General features: G+C 51.9%; 1 protein-coding gene across 1 annotated transcript; it reads left to right on the plus strand.

The window, feature by feature from the left end:
- Nucleotides 1-10,929: 10,929 nt before the first annotated feature.
- On the plus strand, nucleotides 10,930-16,353 carry SHOX2 (SHOX homeobox 2). Its single transcript, XM_082003532.1, has 5 exons — nucleotides 10,930-11,318; nucleotides 12,356-12,564; nucleotides 14,958-15,015; nucleotides 15,124-15,212; nucleotides 15,322-16,353. The coding sequence occupies exons 1-5, from the start codon at nucleotides 11,054-11,056 to the stop codon at nucleotides 15,571-15,573; spliced, it is 873 nt and encodes a 290-aa protein (XP_081859658.1). The 5' UTR covers nucleotides 10,930-11,053; the 3' UTR covers nucleotides 15,574-16,353.
- The last annotated feature ends 4,050 nt before the right edge of the window (nucleotides 16,354-20,403 follow it).

Raw genomic sequence — 20,403 nt, forward strand, 5'->3', positions numbered from 1 at the left:
GAGTTAATTTATCACAGTATTAAATTATTGTTCTAAACTTTTGCAAAAGATGTTTCACAACCATTTAAACACACGTAAATGTACTGATAAAGTCATTTATATATCAGAACATATTTTAACATATTTTTACAGTTTTGCCTTAGATATTAATTTTTTCAGAAATTTGAGGAGTAATGTATAAGATACTTCTAGTATCTGATATTTCACTTTAAGAGCCATGCATTTCGTAGCACAGCACCTTTAATGTTTACAATTATAAATGAAGATCCATAAAACTTACACAATCAACAGAACACAGTCTATCGACTTCAGTTACTGATGTGACTCACTTCATGTGTTCTTAGACTGTGCAATTAAAATAACATCTGGTTTTGTCCTACTTCTTATAATTAAAATATGCATTGAGAAAAAAAATCAAGAAAGTTATTTTTAAATTAATCTACAGTTAGGTTGATTTTGATTCTCAGTCTAGATCCACTTAATTTTAAATGGCTTTATTCCAAAATCAGACCTATAAATATTAAACTTCAGAAATGTTTCCTGATTGCCAATGTGTTTACTTGGACAATGTTTACAGGCTTTGATAAGGGATTTGGGAAAAAAAAAAAGGGGGGGGGGGAGGCGGGCAGGGGCAGAAGCCTGACATTCATTTATTTGTTGCAAAGATGATCATCTTCATTTGGAACTCCTAAGAGATGAGTTTCATTGCTTCATGATTTAAGAAATGCTGTACTTCTTGACTTTCCAAGACACAGAATACACATAATGCTTTAAAACAGGGTTTTTTTGGCCCAGCAGTATCAGCCCTGTCCACCCAAGACTTCAAGACCCCTCTTCACACACACTTCAGCTAATGGCAGTTACTAACAGCCCCTCTTCCCAAGAACAAACAGTTATTTCAAGGCTCCCTAGCTACTTCTGCACTGGGAAAACAGGAACTCGTAATTCTTTAACATTCATATCAACAGCTAGATCACAAATACATTTTGCCACAATATCACTTGTCTTTAACCAACAGAGAAATATTACAGGTCCGCGTATTTCTAGCATAAACAGGTTGAACTTGTTCATTTTCTACATGCAAACTTTTGCCCTTCCTCACACCTTTTAGCACCTAGGCAGCAAACCCTGATCTCCAAGATAGAGACTGAAAACAGAACAAGAGAGAAATTGACCATTAAGTGTGTTTATGCTTAACTTCACAAAAGGCTTACATGCAAATCCAAGTCTTGATTACGCTAGGCCTTTCAGTGAAAATGTGGGACTGCGCCGAAAAAAATAGTTTATTTCCACAAAGTCTCTTAAACCTCCATTTTTACTCTCAAGTTCCCAAGACAGATAAAACTGTTTTACACACAATTATACTTGCTACAGCCCTACAGTGATATACCTGAACACCCAAGCAGGCATGAGATTTGCAAAGTTGGCGTACTGTGACCAACTCTCCCAAGGGAGCTTTTCAGGTAGCTACAAAGTACAATAAATATATGGACAATGCTGCGTTTGACAGAATTTGAAGACCCTGTCCGAGATGCAGGTTCACTTGTCAAATTGAGACACGCTCCTCCCACGCTGCTGCTGCTCCTGCTAAGGACTGCCAGATCCCTGCAGCCAGGGCGAGGGAGCTACAGCAAGCACAGGTCAAGAGTCAAAGGGATGTTCTCCTAGAAAGCCCCAAGTTCTGGACCTGGCATCTACGTCAAGGAGAGTTTCTATGTTTTATCCAACAGTTAACGCAACACACAAGACAGTCCCTTAAGTATCTGGATTTTCTTTGATGTTCACTAGAGTTCACTTACTGCCATAATCAAAACAGTACCTACGTAAACGCATTCCTGCGTAGCCAAGTCTCTGTGGATTGCAGACGGCTCTTCGGCACACAACTTGGAGCTATCAGTTCCACTCCTGCGGCCAGCAGTGCCTACTAATTAGCCGCCACTAAGCTTTGCTGCAGTGAATCCCTCTGTATATGTACTTCACTTCTCAATAGTTTCTTTTCAGCACTTTAGGATAGGTCCTTCAGCTAACAATCTAAATAAAGCATTTTTTAAATATTCGACTTAAAACAGCAAACCTCTGTGCACCTAAAACAGCAGTATTTTAGGAGGACAAACTGCCATGCAAGAGAATTTCTTTAAGTTTTTTCTACCATCTTACTAAAGTTATTCTGCACAGATTTTGAAAAAAGACAGAGACAGTACTTTACAGACTATTTTATCTCATTTAAGGAACGATGACTTTATTTACAATTCTGTAGAGGAAAGCAAATTTATATCAATGCACCATCCTGTGCAGGCATCTTAATTTTTTTCCCCTCATAGTAACAGATATACAGAGCTCCAAGGTACTAACAGTTATCGAACAGTAAAATAAAGCTCTTCAAATATATACCAATAGAACAATCTTCAAATGAACGTGAACTTGAATCTCAAACTTAAAATAAGCTGAACTGCTCAGGAAGATGAAACTACAACACACAGATTTTAAGTTAAAAGCTCACAGCACATAGCTCATGACAGCAAGATTAATGAAAGAGACCAGAGAAACAAAGAGTACAAAAGACACTTCTGCTGAGATATTCGCCACTCGATATGGGTATCATCATGAGCCAGAACATCACACTTCAACATGTATATCATCTGTTGTTTAACTTCCTTTTTTTGCCATCAGCTTTTTTCCCATTTGGACACTGGACTAAGCAGCATAGAAAACTAGTGAAACACACCATGTAAATCTCAGTTTGGTGTTGTCAGGACCAAAGAAGAACTACATTCTGTGGCCCTTCCCTTGTACAGGACAAGCTCTACAGCATACATGCACATGCCTGAGCCTCAGGAGCTGCAGGAGCACCGGGTTTACCGTGGATGAGCTACAGGACAAAGGCACAGGGGTAACTGATGCTTTACACATTCCAGAGTTTCCACTGGAAAAGAGGTTGCCAGAAGCAGACTGTTGATCCTGGGACAATTTGTGCGGCCGAGTCCTAGTAGCTGCCTCCTGCGGGGATATCTTGGACAGACACAGGCAATGGACAAACTTGTCTGACAGGCACTATCCTTCACCAGGGTCTTTGCACCATCCCTTCAGTACACAACACACATTTTCCTGAAAAGACACCTCTCATAACCATAGCACTTGAGAATAGACAATTATCAAGACCTATAACAGGTTAGTGTTCTCCCTGACTACCTCCTACTCCCTCCATATTCCTGAAGAGATGTGGGAAAAGGGATTGCCAGCATTAATCAATCACACCAGCTGAAGCCTAACAGACAGAAGAGGTGTTCTGGTGGGTCAGCGGTGGTCACAGAATCATTAAGGTTGGAAAAAAACTTTAAGATCATCAAGTCCAACCATCAACCCAACACCATGCCACTAAACCACGTCCTCAAGTGCCACGTCTACATGTTCTTTTGAACGCTTCCAGTGATGGTGACTCCACTACCTCCCTGGGCAGCTTGACCACTCCCTCCGTAAAGAAAGTGTCCCTAATATCTAGTCTAATGGTCCAGACAACATTTCCACAAACAGGACTCTCTAATAGTACCTACAGTTCACAGAGGAGAACTAAGATCACTCGGGGAACCTTAATTAGGAAAATAATGAGGGGGGAAAGAAAAGGCAAACAGAAAAAAATTAAGACTCATTACACAGCATCATATGCTGAACCTCATGGAGTTTTCCAGTCTGCCTGTTTCCATACAAAGTCTGTAGATCCACCGGTACTATAGAGTTAACAGAGGGACATAAGAGAGTTCACCCTTATAGCTATGGGGAATCCCATTTTCAAGGCTCCTTACCCTTACTTCTCAGGCAGAAGCGTTAAGCCATACATATCTGCAATATGAGATACGCTTCTGCCAACCCCTTTTTATGTGTAGGCACTGTGGAAGATACGGCTTTCAATGCCTGGTGAGACACAAGAGGCTTTTATCCTGACTACGGAGCAATACTAGGAGAAGGGGAAGGAAAGGCCTGTTAACAAGCACCAACAGCAATGAACGGTTTCCGATGAACTCAGAACCTGGGTTACATCCCAGGCGTTCGTGGGAGACACCTCCTGACCATCACATCAGTGAGGCTCACTCTTTTCCATCACCCAGCCCCAACCTTCCCCCTGCATGGTTCTCTTCCAATCTTAGAATATTCATCACTCACCCACTTCTGAATTTAGATCACACTACCCTGGTCAAATAGCAAAGGAACACTGAGAATTCAGAAGAAGCTCTTTCAACATACGAGGATCCACAGCAGCTACATGGAAACTCGTGCTAAAGCCCAAGCTCGAACACAACATCATCAAATTTATCAGCTACCTAAGTATTTTTGAAGACTGTAATGAATTGTCTAAAATTTGACAATTTGTCTAAAAATGAACAGCTTCTCAACAGCTGGACCTGATAAATTTGAAGTCCCCGTTCTGGAGCACAGGCACGTTGGAATATCTAAAAGACAGGTCTCCAGGCCTTTGTTTTTTTAATAGTTAATTTTTGTTTAAGTCTTGTTTCTGAAAACTGCTGCTGCAACACCTTGGTTGAAATGAAAACAAAGCACATGCTCTCATACACACATTTTGCCAAGAGAAACTCCAACGTCAAAAATTTCAAAAGAACTATTTACACTTGGCAAAGTTACAAAGAGTGCTATCAAGCTCACCTGCAAACAGCTAAATAACCCCCCGCTCTGCATTTGAAAATGTAAAGAAAACATAGATGACACAGGAAACAGAGCAACTTCTCTAGAAAAATCTATTCAAAGAGAGTAAGGTACACTTCAAAACATAGTAAGACATATACACTCATTGATCTGACCCTGCTCAATCTTGTTTCATAGGTGTTAGAATTATTACAAGTGTGCAGCACATATTTTCAAACACGAGTTTTAACATTATTATTGTATTTGCTGTAGATTGTAAGGAAATAATATCATTTGGTTGTTTTTAATCAGAGGCTCTTATCCAGTGAACATTACTGCAGCGGACTACAACTTGAGCACAGCACCCAATTAAACAATACAATCTTTAGTTATCATCATCAGTCAAAAGTGATGAAGACAAAATTACCTCATTTGTTCAGCATCAAATCCAAACACTTTATGTTTGTTAGTTACTACGAAACTGTGATTATAACTGACTTGCAATAATCTCTAACCACCTGCACTGTCTACGTTGCATCTCTACAAACATCCTTTTAGAGGATGATCTTTTAAGAAGTATCCACCCGAGAGTACTCGGAGAGCTGGCGGAGGAGCTTGCCAAGCCACTCTCCATCATTTATCAGCAGTGCTGGTTAACAGGGGAGGTCCCAGAAGGCTGGAGGCTTGCCAATGTGACGCCCGTCTACAAGAAAGGACAGAAGGAGGATCCTGGGAACTACAGGCCTGTCAGCCTGACCTCTGTACCGGGGAAGATCATGGAGCGGTTGGTCTTGAGAGTGCTCACAGGGCATGTGCAGGACAACCAAGGGATCAGGCCCAGCCAGCATGGGTTCATGAAAGGCAGGTCCTGCTTGACCAACCTGATCTCCTTCTATGACCAGGTGACCCGCCTAGTGCATGAGGGAAAGGCTGTGGACGTTGTCTGCCTGGACTTTAGTAAAGCCTTTGACAGCGTCTCCCACAGCATCTCCGGGAGAAACTGGCAGCTTGTGGCTTAGACAGGTTTACTCTTCGCTGGGTGAAGAACTGACTGGATGGCCGAGCCCAGAGAATTGTGGTGAACAGCGTTAAATCCGGCTGGCGGCCGGTCACAAGCGGTGTTCCCCAGGGCTCGGTTCTGGGGCCGGTCTTATTCAATATCTTTATTGATGACCTGGATGAGGGGATCGAGTGCTCCCTCAGTAAGTTTGCAGATGACACCAAGTTGGGTGGGAGTGTTGATCTGCTGGAGGGCAGGAGGGCTCTGCAGAGGGATCTGGACAGGCTGGATCGATGGGCCGAGGTCAACTGTATGAGGTTTAACAAGGCCAAGTGCCGGTTCCTGCACTTGGGTCACAACAACCCCATGCAACACTACAGCCTTGGGGAGGAGTGGCTGGAGAGCTGCCCGGCAGAAAGGGACCTGGGGGTGCTGGTTGACAGCTGGCTGGACACGAGCCAGCAGTGTGCCCAGGTGGCCAAGAAGGCCAACAGTCTCCTGGCCTGTATCAGAAATAGTGTGGCCAGCAGGAGCAGGGCAGGGATCATGCCCCTGTACTCGGCACTGGCGAGGCCACACCTTGAATCCTGTGTTCAGTGTTGGGCCCCTCACTACAAGAAGGATGCCGAGGTGCTGGAGCGTGTCCAGAGAAGGGCAATGGAGCTGGGGAGGGGGCTGGAGCACAAGTCTGATGAGGAGTGGCTGAGGGAACTGGGGGTGTTCAGTCTGGAGAAGAGGAGGCGGAGGGGAGCCCTCATCGCTCTCTACAACTACCTGAAAGGGGTTGTGGTGAGGTGGGGGTTGGTCTCTTCTCCCAAGTAACCAGCGATAGGACGAGAGGAAATGGCCTCAAGTTGTGCCAGGGGAGGTTTAGATTGGATATTAGGAAAAATTTCTTCACCGAGAGGGTGGTCAGGCATTGGCACAGGCTGCCCAGGGAGGTGGTGGAGTCACCATCTCTGGAAGTGTTCAAAAAACGTGTGGATGTGGCGTTTCAGGACATGGTTTAGGGGACACGGTGGCGCTGGATTAATGGTTGGACTTGATGATCTTGAAGGTCCTTGCCAACCTTACTGATTCTGTGATTCTTTAAGAAATTCTAACCGATTATAAGGGCACTGATAGGAAATATACTGCAACCATCTCAGTATCCCCTTCTTTCCTGCTGAACTGTGCAAGTCCATCCATAGGAGAGAATCAAGAAGTCAGGATGAGATGCTGCTTGAGCTTCAACCAGGAGACAAGGCTAAGTGAAGTAAAATTTATTCGAAGTCCTCAACAACCATGCTCGCTAGCTAGTAAGTAGGAGTCAAAGTGTTACTAATGGCAACACTGTTCCCCAAAAAAAGGGAAACCACAAACAGGCAGAGGGTAGAAGTCCCTTTCAGACAGCTTATCTGTGTGTGTAGAGATCAAAGATGAGACTGTAGTTATGTGGGAACTGTCCCTGCTCTACAATTCAGAAAAACCGCTCTCAGTAAAAGAAGAGATTTGATTAGAAAAGACAACAAGGTGGCTGTTCTTACGAGGGCAGCAACCTGAATTATTGTTGCTGATTTGACGTATTTATCCAGTGGTGCCTCTTTCCCTTAGCCACGTTTCCAGATCACTACAAGAAGAACACCTGAAGTGCATCTACCAAGACAACTCCCATAACTGGTTACCTCATAAGAAAGTCTAGAGATCAAAGAATCACAGGAATGCAGTTACTTTCTTACAATCTCTCCCACAGGAACAAGAATCCACAGGCACCAGACAACATACCACAACCCTGTCTTCTGCTTACTTAAAGGATGCCCTCTTTGACAATTACACCAACAGTATTTTTCAAAATCACTGATTGTGAACTTGAATAAAGTTTGCCTCAATTCAAAATCATGAATGAACAATTTATAGTAACACTTAATTCAGCTTCAAATCTTTAGATTTCAAAGTTAAATGTGAGGAAAAGCTAGGCTCAAGGAGACATCACATGCCCACGGTCATCCAGGACACCAACAGCAAAGTAGTGACTTGAACCAAGGCCTCAAGTGGTGGTATGTGCTGATGTACTAAGAGCCAGCCTCCACAAGCCCTCTTTTGCTCAATGATTCTTAATTCTACAAAGTGGCCTTCCACCACATAACTACATTTTCCATACTTGAAGGCAATGACAACTACAAACATTCCTATTTTAGATCAACCCAGGTAAGTCCACTGAGGGTATTAATTAATCAGCACTTGCTCCCTGTAAGCAACTTTCAGAGTAAGCTTACAGACCCACTAAGTTTATCTAAACTTTATGATGCAGCTTTTAGTATTTATTTTAAATCAAGTTGTAAATAGCTTCCTCTTTACTGGGTAAAGGATCCTGCTGAACCACTCGTTTAAAATTTGGCTTAGATCATTAGACCAGCTAAACTGTTCAAAAAAAGCTTCATTCATATCCAAAAAAAAAAAAAGCAGCACCCAGGATTGTGTTTACCTGAAATATAGGATGAAAATACCCAAAACGACTGCTGCTAGAAACAGCACATCAGATACGGAAGAAATCTAACTGCATACCCTCTTTACCCCCACTTTCACAGACAAGAGCTGGGAAAGTTACATTCTACACAAATAATTTCTTCTCATCACCCTATGAACCAAAATACAAAGTGGATTCCAAGGCCGGGCGCCAGGAACTACCATCCGTCACAGAGGCTACATGCTCCCCACTCACACCAGTTGGTCCCTACTAGTTTTGCAGCAGGCAAAAGAGCCTTGAGAAAGGCTGGAAGGAGAGCAGTTCCTAGTGCTCCGTGCCAGTTTCCAGCGGGAAATCCGACCAGAGTCGGCAGAAACACACCCCGGGCTCTGCTCTGCTTCCCAGCCGGCTGCTCGTCTTCGGCAGCCGTTCCCTACGCGCTGCTGCTCCTCCTCGGCCCGCACACACAGCGAGAGGCTACTCCTAGAAGAGACGGACACGGTTACGGCTGAGGTTGTCACACACACACACCCCCCGCACTCCTCAGCCGGTCACGGCGGTCCTCGCAGCCCCCCCGCGCCCCAGACCGCCGGGAAGCCGAGCCCGGCACTCATGGGACCCCCGCCAACAGGGCGGCAAGCTCGGAAGGGGAAACAACCGGCAGCGATTCCACGCCCGGAGCCGCAGGACCCGCCGGCCGAGCCCCGCAGCCCGGCGGGAGCGCGTCCTGCGGCCCGGCCACGGCCCGAGGCCGCCAAGCCGCAGCGGCGCGCCCCCGGCGGCACCATGGCAACAGCGGGCAGGGCAGGCCCGGTCCGGTCCGGTCCGGTCCCACCCCGCCACCCCCGGCCCCGTTCCGCAGCCGGAGACCGCCGCCTCCCCTCAGCGCGCCGCGGCCCTGGGGAGCGGCAGCAGGCCTCAGGGCGCGCCCAGCCCCCGCGGCGGCAGCCCGCGGCACCCTGCCTTGTCCCTGCCGCGGGTGAGCTCGCCGCCAGGCCCCACCACGTTACCTGAGCAGCGGAGCGGCCGGGCCGGGCCGCGGGAGCGAAGACGCTGCTGGGCCGGGGCCGCTGGTTTGAGCTCAGCGCCTTCCTGGGCGGCGGGCAGGCAGCAGCAAGCCACCGCCGAGCTCATCCAGGCGGCCAGGCAGCGCCGCCGAGCGCCGAGGCATCGATGCGGAGCGTTCGCCAGCCCTAGCGAGGCGAACCCCCATGATCACGCGTGACGGGGTGCGAGGGGCGCACGGCCGGTCCAGGGGTCGGGGTCCCCGCTGCCCACGGGCGGCTACAGCAGTCCACGGCGCGTTGTCTGCACGGGGCGCGGCGTGGTGACCACCGCAACGACTTACCGGCACGTTTGCCGGGCACGCTGCGGTCCGCCTTCCTCCGCGGGTGACGGGCTCCCTGGCGGCACGGGGCGCGGGGACAGCGGCGCGGAGGATTTTGCGTTTCACCCAAAAGTGATAAAAGAGGGTCGATGTTTCCTGGCAGTGACAACCGCCCCCGTGGCCGAAGGGACAGCGCTTCCCCCGCGGCGTGGGCACCGCAACCGGGTCCGGGCTGTGCCCCGGGGAGGAGAGCGCCCCAGCCGCGGGGGGAGCGCGTCCCAGGCAGCGACTCGCCGAGGCAAGCTCAGCCTCCGCCGGGCAACGGCGAGAAACGCCACGCAACGATTTAACCGCTGCGCTTAATTCCGTCTTTTGATGAATTTGGTCAGTTTACGGCGAGTTTCCGAGGACACGCTCCCCGCCACGGGAAGTGCGAAATGTTGCGTGAGGACAAACGAAACGTAAGGATGGAGGAGCCGCTGACGATCGTCCTCCCGGTCGGCGGCCGGTCCGACCCCGCCGGCACCCCGGTGTCCGCTCCCCCCGGCACCGAAATGCCACTCGGGGCGGAGCGGGGACAGGCGGGATCGCTTCCCCGGGGGCTCGGCCCGCTCTGCTGCCTGGAGTGGCGTTAACAGCAAATCGCTGGCTGCCGCGGCTGAGGCGTGTGTAGCTGGGTCTGAAGAAACGCGAGTGGCACCCCGGTACCGTCCCTGCCCGAGTAAATAAACGCCCTTTTGTGTAAAGTCATCTTCGCAAAGGTCAAATGAAAAATCAATGCATAAGCGAGAGTTAAACAATTTTGAATAATTTATTGGAATTCTAGCAAAGGTGTAAAAGAGACGGCTGCTCTCAACAGAAGTACGCTCTTAATGGGATTTAAGCAACAAAGGGAAAACAATATTAGCAATAAATAGCGTGATTCGCTCTAATCTGATGCCTCGAGTCGCCGTATGAGAAAACGTTAATGACACGGCTGTATTTGTCACTGTCAATTAGCCGGTAATTTATTCGGTGGGTTTGGGCGTCCACGGAGGAACTTTTCCGCCTCTCCCGCTGCTCGGCCGCGGCCGGTTCCACGGCTCCACGCGGCGCCGCGCACCGGGCGGGGGATCGCCCCTTCCCTCTGCCCCACGGGGCTGCACGGGGGGCGGCCACGGGCACCCCAACCCCCCCACACCCCCGCGGGGCGGTGCGCGGGCGCGGAGCCTGCGCGCCCCCCCCTCCTCGCCGTGGCCACTCCCCCGCAGCTCCGGCCCCTTCTCCCGCGCCGCGCTCGCCCGGGACCTGGCGCACGGGCCCGCGCCTTAATTACATTAATTAGGGCGCAGCGCGCGGCGGGCGCGGGCGGGCGGGCCGGCGGGCCCTGGCCGCAGAGCCCCGCGGCGGGCGGCGCGGCCGGGCGGCGGAGAGGGGCTCCGCTCCGCGCTCCGAGGGGAGGTAGTTCGCCGGGAACAAGGGGCAGGCTTTGCAAAGTATAAATAGTGCCACTTCAATCGCGGCGTCGCTGTCAGACCCCGAGAGCCCTGCACGTCGGGCGGCACGGCACGGCCCGGCTCGGCACGGCCCGGGGCGCCGCCGCCGCCTCCCCGCCCCGTGGATGCCCGCCCGGGGAGCCGGGGCAGCGCGGCCCTGAGCCGCGGCCATGGAGGAGCTGACGGCGTTTGTCTCCAAGTCGTTTGATCCCAAAGCGAAGGAGAAGAAGGAGCTCATCACCTACCGCGAGGTGCTGGAGAGCGGGCCCCTGCGCAGCGGCGGAACGCGGGAGACCGGCGGAACCGCGGCGGAACCGGGACGCGACGAGGCGGGCAGCCCCGCGGCGCGGGTGGGCGGCGGGCGGTCCCCGCCGCGGGAGCCCGACGCCGCCGCCGAGAGAGCCGCCGAGGCGGCCACCCCCAAGCTCAGCGACGGTAACGGCGGCACCGGGGGCTTCCCCTCCCCTTCCCCCGTCGGGGTCGGCACGCGCGGAACGGCGGGGGAGCGGGCGGTGGCCGCGGGTGGAAGAGGTTCGGCGGCGGCAGCGCCCGTGGGGCGGCCGCGACAGTCTTTCGCGCGCGGCTTTCCCCGTTTTCCCCATCACGGGAAACATGCGGCCGACCTCGAAGTTTGTGTTAAAATATCGAAAGAAGCCTTTAACTTGCCGATGGCTCCACCCGTTCCTGTTCAGCATCCCCCGGGAAGCCGCGCTGCCAACGAAAGCCCGGGCACCCGCGGGTCTCGGCAGCGCGGGCTGCGCGGCCGCGGACGCGCGTGGGGCCGAGGCCGCGCTGCCGCTGTTCATCCGCGTCTCCGCGCCCGGTCGTTCCGGGCCTTGCCGGGCGGCTTGCTTCAGCCCGTGGTTATTCCGCGTATTTTCCGCACCGGGGAGATGGCGGCGGTGCCCGCGGGGCAGGGCCCGTCCCGGTCGCTGCGCGGGGACCCGCGGTTCTCTGCCTCCCCTTTGTTCGGACGATTTGTTCAGAAATTAGCGGTAAACGCGCGGAGCGGGGGAGAGGCGGCAGCCGGGCCAGGGCCGGGAGCGCATCTCCCGCGGGGTTCCACGCAGGCAGCCCCGCGGTCCGGCCGCGGGCGCATTTCTGGCCCGAAAACGAAAGAACGCCAAGGAAACCCCCGGGAGACGGCGGGCTGGGCCGCGGGGCGCGGAGGGGCCGCTCCGGGGACCTGTTGCTGCGCCCGCCGCGGGCCGGGGTGCGGAGGCGGGCCGCCGGGCCCCGCTCCCCGCCGCCAGTCGTTACCGGCGCCCGCAGAAGGCGGCGGCCCAGGCGGGCCTAGCGCGGCCCGGGCGCGCAGGCCCCGCTCCCGGGGGGCTGCCGGGCGCTGCGGCGGGGAGCGGCGGGCTGGGGAGGGCGGGGGTGCGTGGGCCATCCCCCGTGTCCCCGCTGCCGCCTCCCACGGCGCGGCAGGCCCCCACCCGGCCCGCCGGCCTGACTGCCCGTGTCGTGCTCAGTGTCCCCGGAGCTGAAGGAGCGCAAGGAGGATGCGAAAGCGATGGAGGACGAAGGGCAGACGAAGATCAAGCAGAGGAGGAGCCGGACGAATTTCACCCTGGAGCAGCTGAACGAGCTGGAAAGGCTTTTCGACGAGACCCACTACCCGGACGCCTTCATGCGGGAGGAGCTGAGCCAGCGGCTGGGGCTCTCCGAGGCCAGGGTGCAGGTAGCCGAGCCGTGCCCGGCTGCGGGGGTGCGTGGGGGTGCGTGGGTAAAACCCGGTCGTGCCCTCGTTCCCCGCCGGTCGCGACAGAGAGGCTGTCGACGAGAGGAGGGGGGGCTCCCCGCGCCGAATTGCTCCCAGCAAAGCCCTGAAATCACCTCGCCGGGCTTGCTGGTGGTTGGGCTCCTTGCAACCCCCGCGCTCCGTCGCGTTTTATTTAATCTCTTTCTTTATTTCACCTCCGCCTCGGCTGTTTGGTCGGCGTGGGCTGCTCCTGGCGCAGGGCTTGCCGTACTAATTAACTTTATAGATGCGGTGACCATAAACTGCATTAGGAACTACTAAAGTGCAAAAGAAAAAAAAATTTACAGTCCGTTTCTCCTCGGTAGTTCTTAAATCTTGAGGGAAGCGGCACGAAAACTGAGGGAAGTGCATGCACAGACCGGCTTTGTTCGGATTTATGAAATACAAAAGTCTGGAATAAAACCAGGCTTAAATTTTAAGCGTTCTCCCGTAGCGAGAAGCCACAGCGGCCTTTGGTTTAACCTGCGCGCTCAGCCTCGGGCTGCCCTCCCGAAGTTGTTGGTTGTTTTGGTTTGGGATGGGTTTTTTTCCCCAAATCGGTTCCGGGGCTGGTTTCTGCGAGTTTTGTCGGGATGAGATGAAGAGTGAGGAAGGGTCCGGGCAAAAAAGGCAACTGAAAAACAATGAGAAACGGGAGAAAACGATGGGCATTATCTGCTGGAGCCCCCGGAGCGGTTTCAGGCCCCTCAGATCTGCCGCTGCTGGAGGCATGGCTGAAACCCAGTGGGGGGGGGTCCCTGCATCTTGTGATCGGGTAAGGACGGAAACAGAGCCCGAAAAAGTGGTAGTAAGCAGCTTTTGTCATCACAGCCTTACCCACCAAAAAAAACCCAACCCACCCCAGCGCAAAGAGCCGTCGTTTTCCCGCTCCTGCGGTTTTTTTGCCTGCCTATTTACGCCGAGCAAATCTTAACAAAAGCAAAGAAAACAAAGTTGCTGGGCTTCAACTCGGCTATGAAAAACGGAATAGGGAGGTGCTCCCTTCTGCGGGCGCTTTGCGCACAAAGACCGCGGCGGCGCATAATCCGCGCTCCCGTTCTGCCAAACCGCAGGGCGCAATAACTTTTGGAGATTTACCTAGATGAAATCCATTCCCTTTAAGCCGTTCCGGAAAAACGCTTTGCAATAATATTTTGTCTCGCATCTGCGATCCTTGTCAACAAACATACTCAGTGATACAGGAGGAATTTTACCAAGCGCATGGGCTACTGAGCGGTGGAAGTGAAAGCTGTGAAATTTACGGTTGGACTTGATGATCTTAAAGGTCTTTTCCAACCTAAATGATTCCATGATTCTAATTTGTAAATTCCGGAACGGGCGTTTCCAGGGGAGGCTGAGGGCGAGCGTGGCTGTCGGGCAGATTTTGCCTGGCTGAAGTAAATGACAGGGCGGGGGAAATTCCCGTTTATATTTGTCTCTTCAAGTAAGACCTCAAAAAAGATTTTTATTTAATTTTTTTTTTTTTTGGCCGTGGGGGGAGGATTGCTTGGTGGATGTGGCTTCTGAGACGCGGTGCAGAGGTCTGTCTTTAACCAGGAATGTTTTAAGACGTGTTCTCCCTCCTTCTCTTCCTCCCCTGTCTTCTCTAAGCGAGCAGAACTTTATTCTGGAAATTTATTTCAACAATTCCGTTTCCAGTATTAAAAGTATGTTCTTGTCTAACGCGCAGCCTTTTCGGTGGAAGCAAATTAGATTATCATGATAATGAGACAATTATTCCGCTTCTGCGCTACACTCCGCTGCACAGAGGAGCAGAGAAATTCTAAACTTCTTTGTAGCGAAGCTTTTATGACAGTAATTACCGCCCCCCCCCCCGCCCGCGACAAAAAAGTGAGCCATTGAACTCTCTGGTGTTCCGTTTTTCTTGAAGATGAAGCTAATTAATCTTAGAGATATTAATGAGCACGATCTTCTCAGGCCTGACGGTGCAACCACGCAGCCCCGCTATCGCCCGTTAGCATTAGATGTCAGGGGGCGATTTAGGTCTTTTGGGACCCGGACGTGGAAGGACGAAACCGGGGCTCAGAAAGTCATTTCTCTGGAACGAGCACCCTGCGAATGTCGATTTTCTGTAGATTTTGACTCTCTTCCCCACCCCCCCCGCGCTCACCGGCGGGCGCTGCCCGGGAGAAGGGAGCCCAGCCCGCGCCGCAGCCGGGTTTCTTTGTCTGCCCTTTTATTTTTTTTTAACACTCTCGGTGGGTTTATTTTTTAATTTTTTTGAATTATTTTTCTGCGCTTCGCCTTCTCCCCTCGGTGGCAGCGCGGCCGTGACGCCCGTGTCCCCCCTGTCCCCTCTCCTCTTCCCCCAGGTCTGGTTCCAGAACCGAAGAGCCAAATGCCGAAAGCAAGAAAACCAACTCCACAAAGGTACTGAGGAGCCGAGGGGAACACGGCACACGCGGAGTGCCGCGGGTGGGTGGGACGCGCGTGGGGGTGTCTCGCCGGCGCTGACCGCCCGCCGCTGCCTCCCCGCAGGGGTGCTGATCGGCGCCGCCAGCCAGTTCGAAGCCTGCCGGGTGGCCCCGTACGTGAACGTGGGCGCGCTGCGGATGCCCTTCCAGCAGGCAAGTGGGCGGCGGGTCGCGGGTGGGTGAGTGGGTGAGTGGGTGGACACACACGCGTGACCCCCGCGCGCGGGTGGGTCGCCGCCACGCGCCGCCCTTCTGCCGGCAGGTTCAGGCGCAGCTGCAGCTGGACAGCGCCGTGGCCCACGCGCATCACCACCTCCACCCCCACCTGGCCCACGCACCCTACATGATGTTCCCCGCACCTCCCTTCGGGCTACCGCTGGCCACCCTGGCCGAGTCCGCCTCCGCCGCCTCGGTGGTGGCCGCCGCCGCCGCCGCCAAGACCACCAGCAAGAACTCCAGCATCGCCGACCTGCGCCTGAAGGCCAAGAAACACGCCGCCGCGCTGGGGCTGTGACCCGGCCCGCGGGGAGACGGGGGGAAAAGGGGAGAAAAAAGCGAAAAGCAGCGGCCGAGGGAGGGGAGACGCTGAGGGGAGAGAGACACGGACTTAGTCAGAGGATCCGAGGGACTCGAGGCGCAGCTGGGAAGTTCACAGGTTTTGAAACTGACCTTTTTCTGCGAAGTTCACTTTAATACGAGAAATTTGATAAGAGAGGCGGGCCTCCTTTCACCTTGCATCAGATACTTGAGTTTAACAACCACGTCTGGAATAGCGACAAAAAAAAAAAAAAAAGAGAGAAAGACGACGATGGAGAGGAAAAAAAAAAAAGAGAGACAGAATGATTTCTCTGCGAATTTCTAATGGGAAACTGTCCGGGATACTTCCTCCAGCAGCATTCCGGGTTGCATGTATTTGTATTTCATTGATGGAGTCCTTTGATTCACTTGCACTTCACCCTCATCTTTAGTAGAAAAACAAAACACAAAACAAACAAACGTGGCTGGGTTCTTTCTCTTTTAATCTCGGAGGGAAGCAGAAAGAGAGAGGGAGATCAAGCACTACCTTTTCCACCCTGAAATCCTTGTGGGTCGTTTGCTGTCCCACCTCTGAAATAAAAGGGAGCGGAAAGCACCAGGAGAGCAGAGTGTGCCTCTCTTTGCTGGGTCTCTCTTGTCCTGAGGGCAAAAACAAAAGGAAAAAAAGGAGAAAACAAACAAACAAAGTATTTAATTCCCAACCACCGCTTTACACAACGGCAAATTCCAATAAGAGGTACTGGGTACATGTAAAATATGTTGATACACACGAACAAAGTTTATTTTGGCTATAACTTGTGAATTGATAGTTGACTGTCAAACATTTGCATTTTATCTCATAAAGGTGTATCTATTCACGTAACCTTGTGATTTTTTTTAATTATTATTATTATTTGAAAGACGTATAGCTATTTAACCTGGGGTACCTTGCAGCCGGTGATTGCTATCCCAGTTTGCCATATCAGACCCTCACGCTTATTGCCAAGAAAGAGGGAAAGCTCTTCTACGCGAACTTTGGTATGGACGGGCTGTGTATCTATTTGTTCTCCATGAAAACAAAATTATTTATATTGACCATATTTTTTCTAGTGTATTTTAAGTTATTTAAAAAAGGGGAAAAAAAGAAAAAAAAAGATGCTGTTATTTCATTACATTTGTTGTCAGTACAATATATTTTGTTTCACTCAGGTTTGCTTCACCTTTTTTAATCCGTTTTCGACGTCACGAATTTCAATAAGTGCCAAGTAAGGAATTTAAGACACTTTGCGACCTATTGACTGAAAAGGGTAACGTTTTAGTGGACGGTTTCACGTCACCTCTGGTACTGTTACTATTGAGTCATCGGTGATATTCTTTCTTTTCTGTGCTCACGCCTTCCCTAGAGCTCGCACGTTTCTTTCTGCTCCGTAGATATCGCGACAAACCGATAGCGCCCAGCACGGCGAGGAAGCAGCGCTCACCTCCGCGCATCTTTCGTTAACCACTTTTTTTTAATCGGTTTTCCCGAGTTTCGGCTTCGCAAAACTTATCGCGGCGTTTTGATTCGGCTTTCTTTTGAAGAAATATAGACCGGTGGAAGTTACGTAGCAATTGTGTCTTTACAAGTTCTGTCAAGTTCCCTCAGGTAATAAAATCGAGGAAAGCGTAATGGCTCCAAGTATTTTCAGGGGAAGCGACCGGGGGAATTGGCACTCGCCAAAATCCGCACCGGCCCCGGGCCCCGCTCGCCCTCAGCCGCTTGCCAGCCCCGGCCGTGCCCGGCTCGGCGCCCCGCATGGCGGCCGCTCCTCCGCGCCGTGCCCGCCGCGACGCCGCCGGTCTTCCGAGGGCTCCGTGAGGTGAGGGCGCCCGCCCCGGGGGCTGGTGAGGCGGAGGCGGCCGCTGCGAGGGGAAGGCGCCCGCCACCGGGGTCCCTGTGCGGGGAAGGCGCCCGCCATTGCGATTAGTGTGAGAGGAAGGCGCCCGCCGTGGGCGTTCTTGTGCGGGGAGGGCGCCCGCCTCCGGGGTCCCTGTGACGGGAAGGTGCCCGCCATGGGCGTTCTTGTGAGGGGAAGGTGCCCGCCATAGTGACTCTTGTGAGGGGTAGGCGCCTGCCACCGGGGTCCCTGTGGGGGGAAGGAGGCCGCCTCGGCGCGGCGGGGAAGAAGCCGGGCGCTGCCCGGGGCCGGCGGGGAGCGCGGGCGGGCCCGCTGGCAGAGGGCGGCAGCGGGTGAGGCGCAGCCCCCCGTCGGGCCCCTCGCCGGGGACGCGGCGGCCTCCGGCGAGCCGTGCCCGCTCTCCGCCGGGAAGGGCCGGCGCGGGCCCGGCCGCCGCCAGGCTGCGCGCCGCGGGGAGAGCCGGCGGCGCCGCGGGGCCCCGCGCAGGCCGGGCGGCCGCGGGCGGGCGGCGGCGGCGGCTGGCGGCGGCGGGAGGGAGCCCCAGCGTGTCCCCGCGGGGCGGGCAGGGGAGGGCCCGCGTGTCCCCCAGTGTCCCCTCTCGGAGGGGGCTGCGAGGGGCAAGAGCGACATCAGCTCGGACGTCTCTGTGCTGCTGACGGGTGGAAGTGATAGATTTTATGTTGGGTAAAACAGCTTTATTCAAGGAAAAGTAAGATACTGCTAATTATATAGTCAATAAAACTAACGGTGGTGTCCATTGATCCCCGAATAAAGAAGTTAATTAATATGTGCACGAGCAGCTAATATTGCAGCCCGGTCATTGTGGCCCCGCAGTTCACATCCCAAGCACAGCCTCGAATATCCTCAGCCTGCTCCAGATAAACTTGTCACGTCTTACCTGCTCCATTTAAAATAGAACTAGTTTAAATAGAGTTGCCTCACAGCCTTGTGCAGGTTACTGATGTATGTAAGGTAAAGCGTGATGGGTACACGCAACGCGAATTTCAAATCTTTACAATATGCTCCAATATTGGCATGTCTATCTTCAAGATGATTGTAATAAAACCCATGAAAAATGTACTTGCATTATAACAGGGAAAGGTGTTTGGATGGTGTAAGAGAACTGTGTATTTTTTAGCATAGCTGTGATTAAAATAAAGTTGTCTTAACGGGATTTTTTGGAGAGGAATACTTACATTCCTGGTTTCCTTGGATTGGAATACCTAATAAGTCTATAGATCGACAGAAGTTAGCCAGAACTCTTCTGTTTCTATTTTATTTTTTAGAGTGTCTGAACCTGTCTAAAACCCCGTAGGTTTTATGAAATTTAATTATGGATATTTCATGAGCCAGCCCGTGCACATACAAGATATGCTTTCTATAGATAGAATTTTCGCACGGGATCTACATGGAGATGTACTGGCCTGAGAAGGGAATTTAGAGAAGAGATCAAATAAATCATGTAGGAAGGAGTAAACACCTGTTTCTGTCCTCACAGAGCCGATCGCATGTTCACAGCAGGAACTTAGGCAGATTCTTATTCGGTGAAGTAGCAGTTTCCACATTTTGTTCGCTCGCTACAGCAAGGCGATGTTAGGCGAGCAGCGAAGTGCGATGGCAGCCAGATGTCTTACAGAAAACTCCAAACACCGCCGTGCTAACTCCTACCATAGCTATCAGTTCTCTGTACAAGAACACTTAAAAGGAGAAAGAAAGAAAACACTGTTGTTTTGTCCAGCGCATAACAGCGCATGAAAATGTGCTAAATGCTGCGTATAAAACTGATAGGTCTCATGTGTTCAGCAGCAGCTCAGCTTTATTGCAGGCAAGGCTTTTAACCAGCGCACTTAAACTTGCCTTTCAGAAAAGCAGCGTCAGAAGAGCACTTGAGCCTCTGTGGTGTCCAGCCGATGGCTCTGCGCAACAGCGGTGTGCCCTTACGGGTACAGCAGTCCTGGGAGCAAGCTGCGGCTGAGTACTCGAGGAATAAATTATGTGTTTTGTGTAAGAGTACCTGTGCTAACTCCTGCCCCGGTAAATATTGACACTTGTCCCATTTTGTGGCTGTTCCCTTGAATTTTCCATTTCTCACAATTTCTGAGCCTGTTCATCCTTACTGCGAAGTACCAGCAGGTGAAAGGTCATCTACTACATATATTTAAAAAAATAAAAGAAACAGATCTCTATCACTTTTGTGTTTTTGAGATGGACAAACAAAATTCTGAATGGAGCAGGGAAGATTGTCCTCATTTTCATCCTTTATTCAAGTTGCAACCGCCTCTGGTTTTGATGGAGGACCTAGTAAGTGTTCTCAGAAATGTGAGTCGTCACGACTCACGCTTGACATGAGCGGCCAATCTTCTCTCCAGATGTTCTCTAGGCAATTAAGTTAGCGTGAATGAAGAAAATTCTCCAAATTTTTTTTGGAAACTTTCTACACTGTGAATCTTGCTAGTGCGGTTGCAGAGTATTTAGGGGTTTGGCTTTTAGGACACGTCTACGCTGTTTTGCCAGTCATTACTCATTTTACTGACCGGGCAAAAGCTAAATTTCTAATGGAAAAAACAATGGCTCTTGTTTTGTGTTGCAGAGGGCAGCCTCTTTTTCAGCAATAATGTGTTGCACTCATATGAGAGCCTTAACTTTTCCTGGGGAAGGAAGGTAAACTGAAAGAACAGAAAAGGAAAAACTGCTGCTTTGGTCGGGTAGCTAATGCGGCATAACCTGCCTACTTCTGTGGTCTCAGAAAGGAGGTGATCTGGGCTCTGCTGTCCCTTTTTCTGTCACCCGGGCCCCAAGCTGCTAGCTCTTTCTGTAAGAAAATGGGAAAAAATATGTATACAGAGGAGATTTGCATCATGTTTTGCAGGCCTGTCTACTTACCCCTCCTCTTCTGTCTGTTAAACTTTTTCACAGTGCGGCTAAGAAAT

Source organism: Phaethon aethereus (assembly GCF_964289735.1).
Source record: "Phaethon aethereus genome assembly, chromosome: 9".
Lineage (NCBI taxonomy): Eukaryota > Metazoa > Chordata > Aves > Phaethontiformes > Phaethontidae > Phaethon > Phaethon aethereus.

What these genes read in the sequence shown, in the direction of transcription:
- SHOX2 (XM_082003532.1), top strand. Translation starts at nt 11,054, where the DNA reads ATGGAGGAGCTGACGGCGTTTGTCTCCAAGTCGTTTGATCCCAAAGCG. An exon ending in AGAAAACCAACTCCACAAAG is followed by an intron (nt 15,016 to 15,123) that starts GTACTGAGGAGC and finishes GCCTCCCCGCAG; the next exon opens with GGGTGCTGATCGGCGCCGCC. An exon ending in TGCGGATGCCCTTCCAGCAG is followed by an intron (nt 15,213 to 15,321) that starts GCAAGTGGGCGG and finishes TTCTGCCGGCAG; the next exon opens with GTTCAGGCGCAGCTGCAGCT.